Source organism: Nycticebus coucang, chromosome 10 (genome assembly GCF_027406575.1).
Source record: "Nycticebus coucang isolate mNycCou1 chromosome 10, mNycCou1.pri, whole genome shotgun sequence".
Lineage (NCBI taxonomy): Eukaryota > Metazoa > Chordata > Mammalia > Primates > Lorisidae > Nycticebus > Nycticebus coucang.
This window is the reverse complement of record NC_069789.1, coordinates 100,396,183-100,408,879: the sequence shown is the minus strand read 5'-3', so window position 1 is coordinate 100,408,879 and position 12,697 is coordinate 100,396,183. Positions and strand designations below refer to the sequence as shown.

Genomic DNA, 12,697 nt, shown 5'->3' with positions numbered 1-12,697 from the left:
CTCTAAGAAAAGAAATAGCCGAAGATGTTAACAGATGGAAAAACATACCATGCTCATGGCTGGGAAGAATTGTTAAAATGTCCATACTGCCCAAAGCAATATATTGTTTTAATGCAATTGCTATTAAAGCTCCATTGTCATACTTTAAAGATCTTGAAAAAATAATACTTCATTTTATATGGAATCAGAGAAAACCTCGAATAGCCAAAACATTACTGAGCAATAAAAACAAAGCAGGAGGAATCACGCTACCAGACCTGAGACTGTACTATAAATCCATAGTGATCAAAACAGCATGGTATTGGCACAAAAGCAGAGAAGTAGATGTCTGGAACAGAAGAGAGAACCAAGAGATGGATCGAGCCACTTACCGTTATTTGATCTTTGACAAGCCAGTTAAAAACATTCAGTGCGGAAAAGATTCCCCATTTAACAAATGGTGCTGGGTAAACTGGCTGGCAACCTGTAGAAGATTGAAACTGGACCCACACCTTTCACCATTAACTAAGATAGACTCTCACTGGATAAAAGATTTAAACTTAAGACATGAAACTATAAAAATACTTGAAGAAAGTGCAGGGAAAACTCTTGAAGGTATCGGCCTGGGTGAATATTTTATGAGGAGGACTCCCCAGGCAATTGAAGCAGTATCAAAAATACACTACTTAGTGTGTGTCACACTTTATGGGGGCAAGACATGATTGCAAGAGGGACTTTACCTAACAATTGCAATCAGTGTAACTGGCTTATTGTACCCTCAATGAATCCCCAACAATAAAAAAAAAAAAAATACACTACTGGGACCTGATCAAACTAAAAAGCTTCTGCACAGCCAAGAACATAGTAAGTAAAGCAAGCAGACAGCCCTCAGAATGGGAGAAAATATTTGCAGGTTATACCTCTGAGAAAGGTCTAATAACCAGAATCCACAGAGAACTCAAATTTATTAGGAAGAAAAGAACACGTGACCCCATTTCAGGGTGGGCAAGGGACTTAAAGAGAAACTTCTCTAAAGAAGACCAACGCAAAATCTACAAACACATGAAAAAAAGCTCATCATCCTTAATCATCAGAGAAACGCAAATCAAAACTACTCTGAGATATCACCTAACCCCAGTAAGAGTAGCCCACATAACAAAATCCCAAAACCAGAAATGTTGGCGTGGATGTGGAGGAAAGGGCACACTTCTACACTGCTGGTGGGAATGCACACTAATACGTTCCTTCTGGAAGGATGTTTGGAGAATACTTAGAGACCTAAAAATAGACCTGCCATTCGATCCTATAATTCCTTTACTAGGTTTATACCCAGAAGACCAAAAGTCACAATATAACAAAGACATCTGTACCAGAATGTTTATTGCAGCCCAATTCATAATTGCTAAGTCATGGAAGAAGCCCAAGTGCCCATCAACCCACGAATGGACTAGCAAATTGTGGTACATGTATACCATGGAATATTATGCAGCCTTAAAGAAAGATGGAGACTTTACCTCTTTCATGTTTACATGGATGGAGCTGGAACATATTCTTCTTAGCAAAGTATCTCAGGAGTGGAAGAAAAAGTATCCAATGTACTCAGCCCTACTATGAAGCTAAATTATAGCTTTCACATGAAGACTATAACCCAACTATAGCACAAGACTATGGGGAAAGGGCCAAGGAAGGGGAAGGGAGGGGGGAGGTCTTGGTGGAGGGAGGGTAATGGGTGGGGCCACATCTACGGTGCATCTTAGAATGGGTACAGGCGATTGCACTAATGTACACAGCTATGATTTAACAATAAAAAAAGAAAAAAATGTTATCACTAGAACAATCAAAAGTTAAACTGTAAAAGTTGTAGGGTATTAAAGGGTTACTAAAGAGCAATTATAATATTTAAGTTCAGCTATATCTGGAGCTGGCAGAAGGAAGGGAAAGTTCTTTTTTTTTCAAACTAGGAAATAAGAAAGTGACCACATTCAGATAAGTTTGGTGCACTGTTGGCAAAGCTGCTGGGGTAGAGTTTGTTCTTTCCTCTGTAGCCATTGGTACAAAGAAGTAGAGAAGTCAGAAGGAACTAGCAGGCCTAGTGTCATAGCTCACACCTGTAATCCTAGCACTCTAGGAGGCTGAGGTGGGTGGATTGCTTGAGTTCAGGCGTTTGAGACCAGCCTCAGCAAGAGTGAAAATAGAAAACTAGCTGGGAGTTGTGGTGGGCACTACTTAGGAGGCTGAGGCAGGAGAATCACTTGAGCCCAGGAGTCTGAGGTTGCTGTGAGCTAGGCTGACTCCTTGGCACTCAAGCCTGAGCAATAGAGTGAGACTCTGTCTAAAAAAAAAAACAAGGGAAACTGGCAAGTAACATTCTAATTAATATGGAGCCTAGAAAGGCAAAAACATTCATCAGTGTAAACACAAGGACCATTAGTCTGTGCTTGTGAAGAAGTAAAGTATGTATGAACATTAAGAAGCTATAAAGATTTCTGGCTCAGGGCCCATAACTCATAGCAAGGCATCAGCCACATACACTGAAGCTGGCAGGTTCGAGCCCGGCCCAGGCCAGCTAAAACAACAATGACAGCTGCAACCAAAATAAATAAATAAATAAATAAATAAAATTAAACAAAACAAAACAAAATAATGTATTAAAAAAAAAAAGGCTCGGCACCTGTAGCACAGTGATTATGGTGCCAGCCACATACACTGAGGGTGGCAGGTTCGAACATGGCGGGCACCTGTAGTCCCAGCTACTCCGGAGGCTGAGGCAAGACAATCATTTAAACCCAAGAGTTGAATGTTGCTGTGAGCTGTGATGGCACAGCACTCTACCGAGGGTGACATAATGAGACTCTGTTTCAAAAAAAAAAAAAAGAAGAAGCTATAAAGATTTCTGATTTCAAGCTAAGCAATCTTTTAGAGCAGTGGTTCTCAACCTTCCTAATGCCGCAACCGTTGAATAGTTGAGAATTGCTGCTTTCGGAAGTTCTTTATAACTAGAATTTTAAAAGAGGCTAAAAATTAAAAAAACATAATAATGACTACTAGTTATTGAACATTTACTTTAGGACACATTTACTTTAGGGGCTAAACTAACATTCTATAGGTGAGGAAACTCGGGATCAGAGAGGTTAAGCTACGTGGCCCAGGTAACAGCTGACAACATCGGCCTGATTCCAACACTCATGTTCTTTCCACTACGCCTTTTATCCAGACACAACCTGATTTCAATTACCTTCTATTAATTGAGCACTTACAGTTGTCAGGCACTGTGGAACCTGGGAATACTAAGATGCATTCATTTTTTTATTCAACAAATACTCCTGGGCATCCGCTATGTGCCTGGAATACAGGTGCTGGGGTTATACCATTAAACTTGACTTATAATGTATGTCTTTATGGAACTTGCAAAGTAATTGGTGAACCATATACCTGAATTGTATCTATTACAATATGGATTAGTCACATTTCTGTCTTTTTCTACTATGAGGCAGGTGGACAGTGAAATCCTTGAACATTATCTCAAATGTTCTTTATGCTAGAAACTAGTGCTGCCCAATAGAAATGTAAATGTAATGTGTGTCACTTATGTCACTGAAAATTTTCTAATACTCATGGTTTAAAAAGTAAAACTTAACAGGTAATATTAATTTTGATAATGCATTTTATTTAACCCAATATATCTAAAATGTCATTTCAACCTGTCCCCTATACACAAATTATTGAGACATTTTATATTCTATTTTTTGGTGCCAAGACTTCAAAATCTGGTATGGATTTTACACTTGTACCATGTCTTGGTTTGGAGCCACACGTGGCTAGTGGCTACCACACTGGACAGGGAAGTTGTAGATCAGTGCTTCTCAAACTTTGGCATACATAGGAATAATCCAGAGAGAGTATAAAGTCACATACCAATGAGGGGAGTCAGGGATGGTTTGTTTTCACATGTCCCTGTCTCTGCTCCCTCATTGGTTTGCAACAGTTTAAACACGAATTTCTTTGCTTCATTCCCACCCAAAGGTTGGGCAGGCAAGGCCTGAGAATTTTCATTTCTAAAAACCTCCCAGGTGGGCGGCACCTATGGCTCAGTGAGTAGGGCACCGGCCCCATATACAGAGGGTGGTAGGTTTGAACCCGGCCCCAGCCAAACTGCAACAAAAAATAGCCAGGTGTTGTGGCAGGTGCCTATAGTCCCAGCCACTTGGGAGGCTGAGGCAAGAGAATCGTCGAAGCCCAAGAGCTGGAGGTTGCTGTGAGCTGTGATGGCACGGCACTATACTGAAGGTGACAGAAAATGAGACTGTCTCTAAAAAATAAAATAAAATAAAATAAAATAAATAAATAAAAAGCTCCCAGGTAATGTCAATACTGCCAGTCCACAGACCATATTTTGATAGCATTTCATAGCAAATCACACACATCTCCCCATGAACTGTGGCAGTTATAATGATGATAACAAATAGCTCTTGTATTTTACCTTTAAAGAGCATTTTGTATCAGCTACTAGAGAAATTCAAATTAAAACTAAAATGAAATATTACTACATACATACCAGATGGCCAAAATGAAAAATAATGATAACACCAAATGCTGGTGAGGATGTGGAGAAACTGCATCGCTCATACATTCCTGGTGGGAATGTAAAGTGGAAAGTAGTTTGTCGATTTCCTTTAAAACTAAAAGTGGACTTACCTTTATTCTTGAGCATTTCTACCAGATAAATGACAACTTATTTCATGCAAAAACTTATACAGAAATATTCATAGCAGGGGGCGGCGCCTGTGGCTCAAGGAGTAGGGCGCTGGTCCCATATGCCGGAGGTGGCGGGTTCAAACCCAGCCCTGGCCAAAAAAAAAACCACAAAAAAAAAAAAAAAAAAAAGAAATATTCATAGCAGTTTTATTTGTAATGGATGCGAACTGGAAACAACTAAAATGTCCCTCAACAGGTGAATGTACAATAAACTAGTACCTCCATACCATGGAATACTATCAGCAACAAAAAGTTGTAGTACCATACCTCAGAAATTATGCACAATGGGAAAAAAATCTAAAAAGGATACATACTTTATGATTCCATCTGAATAACATTTATGAAATAACATAGATGTGGACAAATTAGTGGTTCCCAGGGGTTAGGGAGGGAGAGAAGGGAGGTAACGGCTGTTGTTATGAAGGGAGAGCATGAAGGACCCTTGTGATGGTACAGTTAATTGTCTTGATCCTGGTAGTGACCACACAAAGCTACATATGTGATTATATTTCACAGATTCATAAATGAATGCATGTGTATCTGATGAAATCTAAATATGTTTTATAGATTGTACCAATGTCAATTTCCTGGTTTTGATACTGTGCTATAGTTATAAACAGAACCTCCCTATATGCATCCATAATTACTTCTTTTTTCATAATTATTTCAAAATAGAACTTTTTAAAAAAGCACTTTGCATACATTATCTCACTTGATTTTTCAAAATAATGCTGGGAAGTGAGTAGTATGATTATTGACATTTTATAAAAAAGAGAAAAACAAGGCCTAGGAGACAAACTGCAAAAAAATGGCAAAGCCAGGACTAAACTAAGTCTATATTCTGTTTGTATAATAAGTACTGATGTATTTATATGAGTATTTACAAGTATAAAAACATTTAGGGAATCCAATTATCAGAAATATAGGTATTCTTTACATACCAAATTTGCAAAGTGAAAATAAAAAACAAGCCCTCTGTCCTCCCATAACTTACGATAGACTTGCAGGTTGTAGTGCTTGGTGATGGTGTAGGGATGGTTCTTTATATTGATGTCTGCCTTATAGATTCCTGCATCTTCCATCCTCAGACTGTTAATGACTAGGTCGTAGTTCTGAGCTAAGACGTGTATTCGTTCATAATAATTTTTGTGAGTCACAGTAACTTTAGGTGCTGCTCCTGAGTCTCCAGGTATGACTACAGCAACAGATGTTTCAGAAGTCCAAGCAATGGTGCCAACTTGTTGCGATTCTTGGATGTTTAAGGGGAAAGTGACTGACTCCCCTAGAATCCCAATCACAGTGAGAGAGTCTGGATCTCTGCTAGCTGCTTCCAGCCCTGCGGACAAAATAGAAAACTGTTGTCATCTTTCTGTTGCACCTTTCAGAGTTGTTTGTTTTTCCAGCCTTGGATCTCCCTGAGGAGCTGCTATAGCTGCAGCTCATCTACTTAAGAATACATTCTTTTTGCATATTTATGTATTTTTAATATGTTATGATAATTAAATTTTCTAAAGCGGTGGTTCTGAAGATTTTAGTGCTAGGGACCAATTTTATGGAAGACAATTTTTCCATGGATTGGGGTGGTGGTTTTGATACGAGTCTGCAAGCAACAGATTTATTAGATTTATCAGATTTATCATGGTCTCTGTGCAATCAAACCTCTCTGCTAATGATAATCTGGATTTGTAGCCATTCCCCAGCACTAGCATCCCTGCCTCAGCTCCACCCAGATCATTAGGCATTCAATTCTCATACGGGGTGCAACCTGGTTCTCTCACATGTGCAGTTTACAGCAGGGATTGTGCTTCTGTGGGAATCTTCTGCTGCTGCTTATCTGACAGGAGGAGGAACTCAGACAGTGATGCATGTGATGAAGAGTGGCTGCAAATACAGATGGAGCTTCACTAGCTTGCCCCTGCTCACATCCTGCTTGGTGGCCCATTTCCTACCAGACCATGGACTGGAGGTTTGGGACCAGAGTTCTAAAGGAATCTTGTTTAAAACTAAGTTTCTGGGTTCATTTCTAGTGATCCATTTTATTAAAAAATGTTTACCTAGATTTATAGACTTTGAATGCAGGAAGGCATTTGAGAAGTGAAGGCTCTGGCCTTCACGGGGTCTATGCTATTAGTATGTATTTCTTTCCTAATGTCATATTGCCAAGTGGTGGAAGAACTGGAACAAGACCCTGGAATATCTGGGCTGATGAATGCTTGAGTGATTGCTTTTGCTTTTACTGTGATCTTTGCAAAAAAGCAAATTACATCTTTGCTTCTCTTTCTGGAAAATATAGGAAGAGAACGCTTTGGAGATTCTGGAGAAAATAGTCCTCAAATTAGTGATTTTGGGGGAGGTCTTTTTTGTTTACTTCTATTCCTCCAGATTCTAGAAGAGTGCCTGCCATATAGAGAGGGCTTAATGAACATTTGTAGAGTGAATTGATAAATGGAATTCACTCATAGGTTTCCTAGTCTCTCTAGAAACAACTTTTGAAGTAAGCAAATTTCATTTATTCATTCACTGATTTATGGATAAATGTATATATTTGTTCAGGATCAGTTTTGGTGCAGATACTATGGTGGGTATTGATTTAATTTATAATATAAATGTTTTTTGAGCATCTAAACTTTTAAACAAGATACAAGGAGCTGGGCATTACAATGAACAGTAAAAACAGATATAGTTCCTGCTTTCTGGAACTTACAGTTAAGGGAAGATATCAGTGTTGATCAGATGATCACAAAGACAAATGGACAGACATAAAATATGAAAGCATCATGGTGCCTCAAGCCAGAGCACTTGATGTGCTCTGGAAATCCAGGGAACATTTCCTAGTGAATGCTGAAGGATGAGTATTTTTGAAGTGTAACATGGGAAAACAAACAGCTTAGTTTTTCCTTCTCTCCTCTATCACCTTGTGAAGATGAAATGATTTAATACATAATTTGTAAAATGAGAAGCAATATCTTTACAAAGTGTTATTTTTCTCCTCTTCCTCCTGCTCTTGTTCACTATCATGTTATTCTCCCTGAGTTGTCCTTAGTGAGAAACAGTGTTTGAGGCCAGCACGGGCAACATTTCAAAACATTTCACAGCCTGAATGACATGGACTGAGCTGTCAGAAAGGGCGTCAGCCGTAACAATTAGTGGGCCTGTTGTGGTGTGTACTGGCTGCATGGATGCTCTGAAGACCAGTTCTCCACATAATTAGATTCAGGCCAAAGTTTATCCAGGGCTTGGCATATAGAGGGCAACAACAAGGGTCTTTAAGAATAGAAGTCACTTTGAAGTGTCACAAAAACAAAGGGAATTTTTAACCTGATGGTGCTGTCTCACCACAGCTACCTTGCCCATCAGCAACTCCTGACAGAGCCCCAGGGCCTACAGATGAAAACTTTTTTTTTTCATACCAACAAAGATTTCCTCTCAGGAGGAATATCTCAGGTGAGACCTGATGACTTAGTGGGGGCAGGCTAAGAACAAAAGATATACAGTAACAGGGCCTTGGGAGTGGGGAGGGATGGGCAGGGGAAAATGAGGACCCTTATCTATAGATACTAATGGTGTGATACTAATAGATATCTATAGATAGCTATAGATGCTGTGTTGGCAACACAGGGATAAACAGGACATCAGTGAGACCCTGGGGAGTTCCCAGCCCAGAGAGTAAGATAGGTGTGTATACAATTGCAAATTTTCCCTTATTAAAAAAAAAAAAAAGGAAGAGTCAGACAAGGTGATGGGTGCTAAATGGTAGGAGTGTCCTTGGGGGTCAGAAAGGGGCTAAGGCTGCCTTTGGTGGGAGGAGTCATAGTTCGCCAACATTCTGGAACATAATAAGCTGTTTTCCTGGGCTGATGGTTTCTGTAGGAGGCACCTGGATAAGCCAGGCTTGTGTAGTCACACAGAGCCTTGAACACAGAAGGAGTCTGGACTGGCTCCAGTGCTGCTATGTACCCTGAAATCCTTCATACTATATGATAAAAGGGCCCCCATTTTCATTTTGCATGGGGTTTTGCTGACTATGTAACCATTCCTGGTCCCAGATCTCCCATGTTTCAAGGCACTTAATCGCCACTTCATATTATTTGGGTTCATATTAGGTGTGTGGAGTTGGTTAGGATGTAGTTTCCATAGACTCACAATTCTGACGGGTTCTCTCACCAAACCCCACAGGAAATGTGTTGGTAGTTTGCTAAGGCGGAGGAGACCTTAATATTAGGTTAGTTAAGCAGCCACAAATGATTGGTATGTGGTGCAGTTTTTAAGTCCCATCCCCCATCACAAGACTCTCAGGAAGTGATGCTGAGATATCAAAGGGCAGTCAGGCAGCAAAGCTGGGGAAAGTCCTGCTGTGTGCTGCTGGTGCTGGGCTTGCTGGCAATGGCAAAGGGTTTGTACAGGCAGAATCTGTCACCCTGAGAGGCAGCGGCAAAACCCTAGCATGCAGTGGAAGGACAGGGAGGCAGAGATGTAGGTGTTGGTGTTTCTACTTATGATCTGCATGACCTTAATAAAGGCACAAAACCTTTCTGAGCCTGGTTTCTTCAGACACGGAATACAAATAACACTATCTGCCCTGTCTATTCAGCCAGCAGCAAATGATGTAATATGAGTAGAAGTGCTTTGTTAACCATCAGGGGAAAATAAATGTTAGTTATTTCTGGGGTAGATAATGATCATCATCTTAACAATTGGTATATCCCCTTTGGGGAGTCCCTAGGCCATCCTTAAGATGGCCTTGGTGATGCCAAACCATGCTGGAGCACATCAAAAGAGCCATTTTTAATGACTAATTCAAGTAAAGTCTGGAGGGACAATTTTAGGTACTCTTGATAGAATTTATTCTGCACTCAAAAGACTTCAAGTATTAAAAGAAAGAATATCTATATTAATTGACTCCTATACTTAATTTTCCAGTTGCTAAAGGAACTCGAACATTATATTATTACTGGAGGGAACCTCAACAAAACCCGGTTTCAGAGAGAACTTGTGGCACAAAACTTCCTTGAGGACTTACTGTGAGATGCACTGTGTTAGTCAATGCAACAAAAGTTCTCTACCTTTTTCAGGGTTAGGGAAATAATAACAATACCTGGTTAGGGAACTAAAACACATACCCATAACTCTCCTTTTTGATATGAGGTAATAAATGAGAAATTCAAGTGAATAGGAGAGACCGTAACTTCAGTAAAAATTCAAAAAGGGAAAGATTACTTTGAACTATTATGGTTAGAAAAATTTTCTCAGAGAAAGTAGAATTTGGGGAGAATCTTGAAGAACTAAGAGGATACAGAGGGAGAAAAGAGTGAGGAAGGGTGCATCAGGTCCTGAATAAAAGTTTAGAAGCAGATGATGAATGTGGATTTGCATAACAAAGTAAAGAGAGGTGAAGCTGGAGATACAAATTTGTTTCAGATTTGGGACAGCCTTGAGTTTGCAGTCCACACCATAGGCAGAGGGGTGCTGATAAAACTTTTGGGGATGAAGATTAAAATAATATCTTAGAGTTTTTGTAATGGAGTAATGATGTGTGGGAAGCATAACAGGAAGGCGATGCTATGCTGGAGAAATTAGCTCATTTAGGAGGCTACTATAGCCACCCGGGTATGAACAAAGGGATGACAATGGGAGTGGAAAAGATGGGCTGGATTTGAAAGACAGTGCAAAGAAAGGCAAGAAATATGGCAGCAACTAATAGAATTCAGTTGTTCAACGCGCATTTTGAGGTTCTACTTTGTGGGAGTAGAAAACTGAAAGATACTAGAAAATTGATAAAGTTTATGCTGGAAGGAAATCAGGGGGAAGATGAGTTTAGTGTCCGAAACACTGAATGTGAGTTGATGGTGGACCATCTACACGAGCAGCTGGAGGGATGGAACTTAAGGAGAGAGAATGGGTTTGAAGCATCGTTTGGGGGACCCTGCAGAGTCTGCTAGCTGTTTTTTCAATATTGTTAGTAATAGAATGCCTAATATTCAGTGGGCATATGGCCACTCAGAATAAGACTGTGTTTTCCTGATCTCTCCTTATTAACTTTGGCCATATGACTAAGTTCAGCCTAACAGAACAAAAATGGAAGTGCTCTGGGAAGCCTAGATGGGTGGATTACCTGAGCTCATGAGTTTGAGACCAGCCTGAGTCAGAGCAAGATCTTGTCTCTAAAAATAGTTGGACGTTGTGGTAGGCACCTGTAGTCCCAGCTACTTGGGAGGCTGAGACAAGAGAATTGTTTGAGCCCATGAGTTTCAGGTTGCTGTGAGCTGTGACGTCATAGCACTCTACTGGGGGCAACAAAGTGTGGAAGTGCTGTGTGTAGCTTCTGTGTTTTTGAGAAGAGGGCAGTTTGCTTTCTTCACATGACCCTCATCTGGAGGCCATGCCAGCTGCATCTCAGATAGATTTCTTGAGTCCTGAGGTGGAGCATTGAGGATGGTGGAGCATTGAGGATGGTAGAGCAGGAAGACAGAAAAAGTCTGAGACCCTGAAGACTCTGTGAACTGTCTGTGACTTTTGACAGGAGCACGTGATAAACTTGTTCCTTGCTTAAGTCATTCTTACATCACTGTGCCTTGTACTTACTGTGAAGCTGAAATCCACAAGGTTAGAAATCATCCACAGAGAAAGGGTATTGAGAGGAGGTCATTCAGAAAGGGCAGTCAGGTCTTGTGAGCAGTGCTCACATTGACGGAAGCCAAACAGACTAAGGGGAAGTGCAAGAGCAGCTCCAGGAGTGGACAGATCATGGATCCAGAGTGAGGGAATGGCTCCAGGAGTGGACAGCATCAAGGAACCAGAGGAGGGAATGGTTCCAGAAGTGGACAGCATCATGGAACCAGATGGGGGAATGGTTCCAGGAGTGGAAAGCATCAAGGAACCAGAGAGGGGAATGGTTCCAGGAGTAAACAGCATCAAGGAACCAGAGGGGGGGATGGTTTCAGGAGTAAACAGCATCAAGGAACCAGAGGGGGGAATGGTTTCAGGAGTGGACAGCATCAAGGAACCAGAGGGGGGAATGGTTTCAGGAGTGGACAGCATCAAGGAACCAGAGGAGGGAATGGTTTCAGGAGTGGACAGCATCAAGGAACCAGAGGGGGGAATGGTTTCAGGAGTGGACAGCATCATGGGACCAGAGAGGGGAATGGTTCCAGGAGTGGACAGCATCAAGGAACCAGAGGGGGGGATGGTTCCAGGAGTGGACAGCATCAAGGAACCAGAGGGGGGGATGGTTTCAGGAGTAAACAGCATCAAGGAACCAGAGGGGGGAATGGTTTCAGGAGTGGACAGCATCAAGGAACCAGAGGGGGGAATGGTTTCAGGAGTGGACAGCATCAAGGAACCAGAGGGGGGAATGGTTTCAGGAGTGGACAGCATCATGGGACCAGAGAGGGGAATGGTTCCAGGAGTGGACAGCATCAAGGAACCAGAGGGGGGGATGGTTCCAGGAGTGGACAGCATCAAGGAACCAGAGGGGGGGATGGTTTCAGGAGTAAACAGCATCAAGGAACCAGAGGGGGGAATGGTTTCAGGAGTGGACAGCATCAAGGAACCAGAGGGGGGAATGGTTTCAGGAGTGGACAGCATCATGGGACCAGAGAGGGGAATGGTTCTAGGAGTGGACAGCATCAAGGAACCAGAGAGGGGAATGGTTCCAGGAGTGGACAGCATCAAGGAACCAGAGGGGGGGATGGTTCCAGGAGTGGACAGCATCAAGGAACCAGAGAGGGGAATGGTTCCAGGAGTGGACAGCATCAAGGAACCAGAGGGGGGGATGGTTCCAGGAATGAACAGTATCATGGGACCAGAGGGGAGAACGGTTCCAGGAGTGGACAGCATAAGGAACCAGAGGGGGGAATGGCTCCAGGAGTGGACAGTATCATGGGACCAGAGTGGGGAGCGGCACCAGGAGTGGACAGCATCTCGGAATGAGACGGGGGATCTGAAGGAGTAGACTGTCACCGAT

The 12,697-nt window shown here is 41.7% G+C and overlaps 1 protein-coding gene across 2 annotated transcripts in view; it reads right to left on the bottom strand.

Moving 5' to 3' along the window:
• The window catches only part of CD84 (CD84 molecule), a 45,630-nt gene that overhangs the window by 18,822 nt on the left and 14,111 nt on the right, over positions 1-12,697 (bottom strand). For both annotated transcript variants that reach the window (XM_053607814.1, XM_053607815.1), the window contains exon 2: positions 5,729-6,070. In XM_053607814.1, the coding sequence (XP_053463789.1) occupies positions 5,729-6,070 (342 nt within the window). The remainder of the gene's footprint in view (positions 1-5,728; positions 6,071-12,697) is intronic.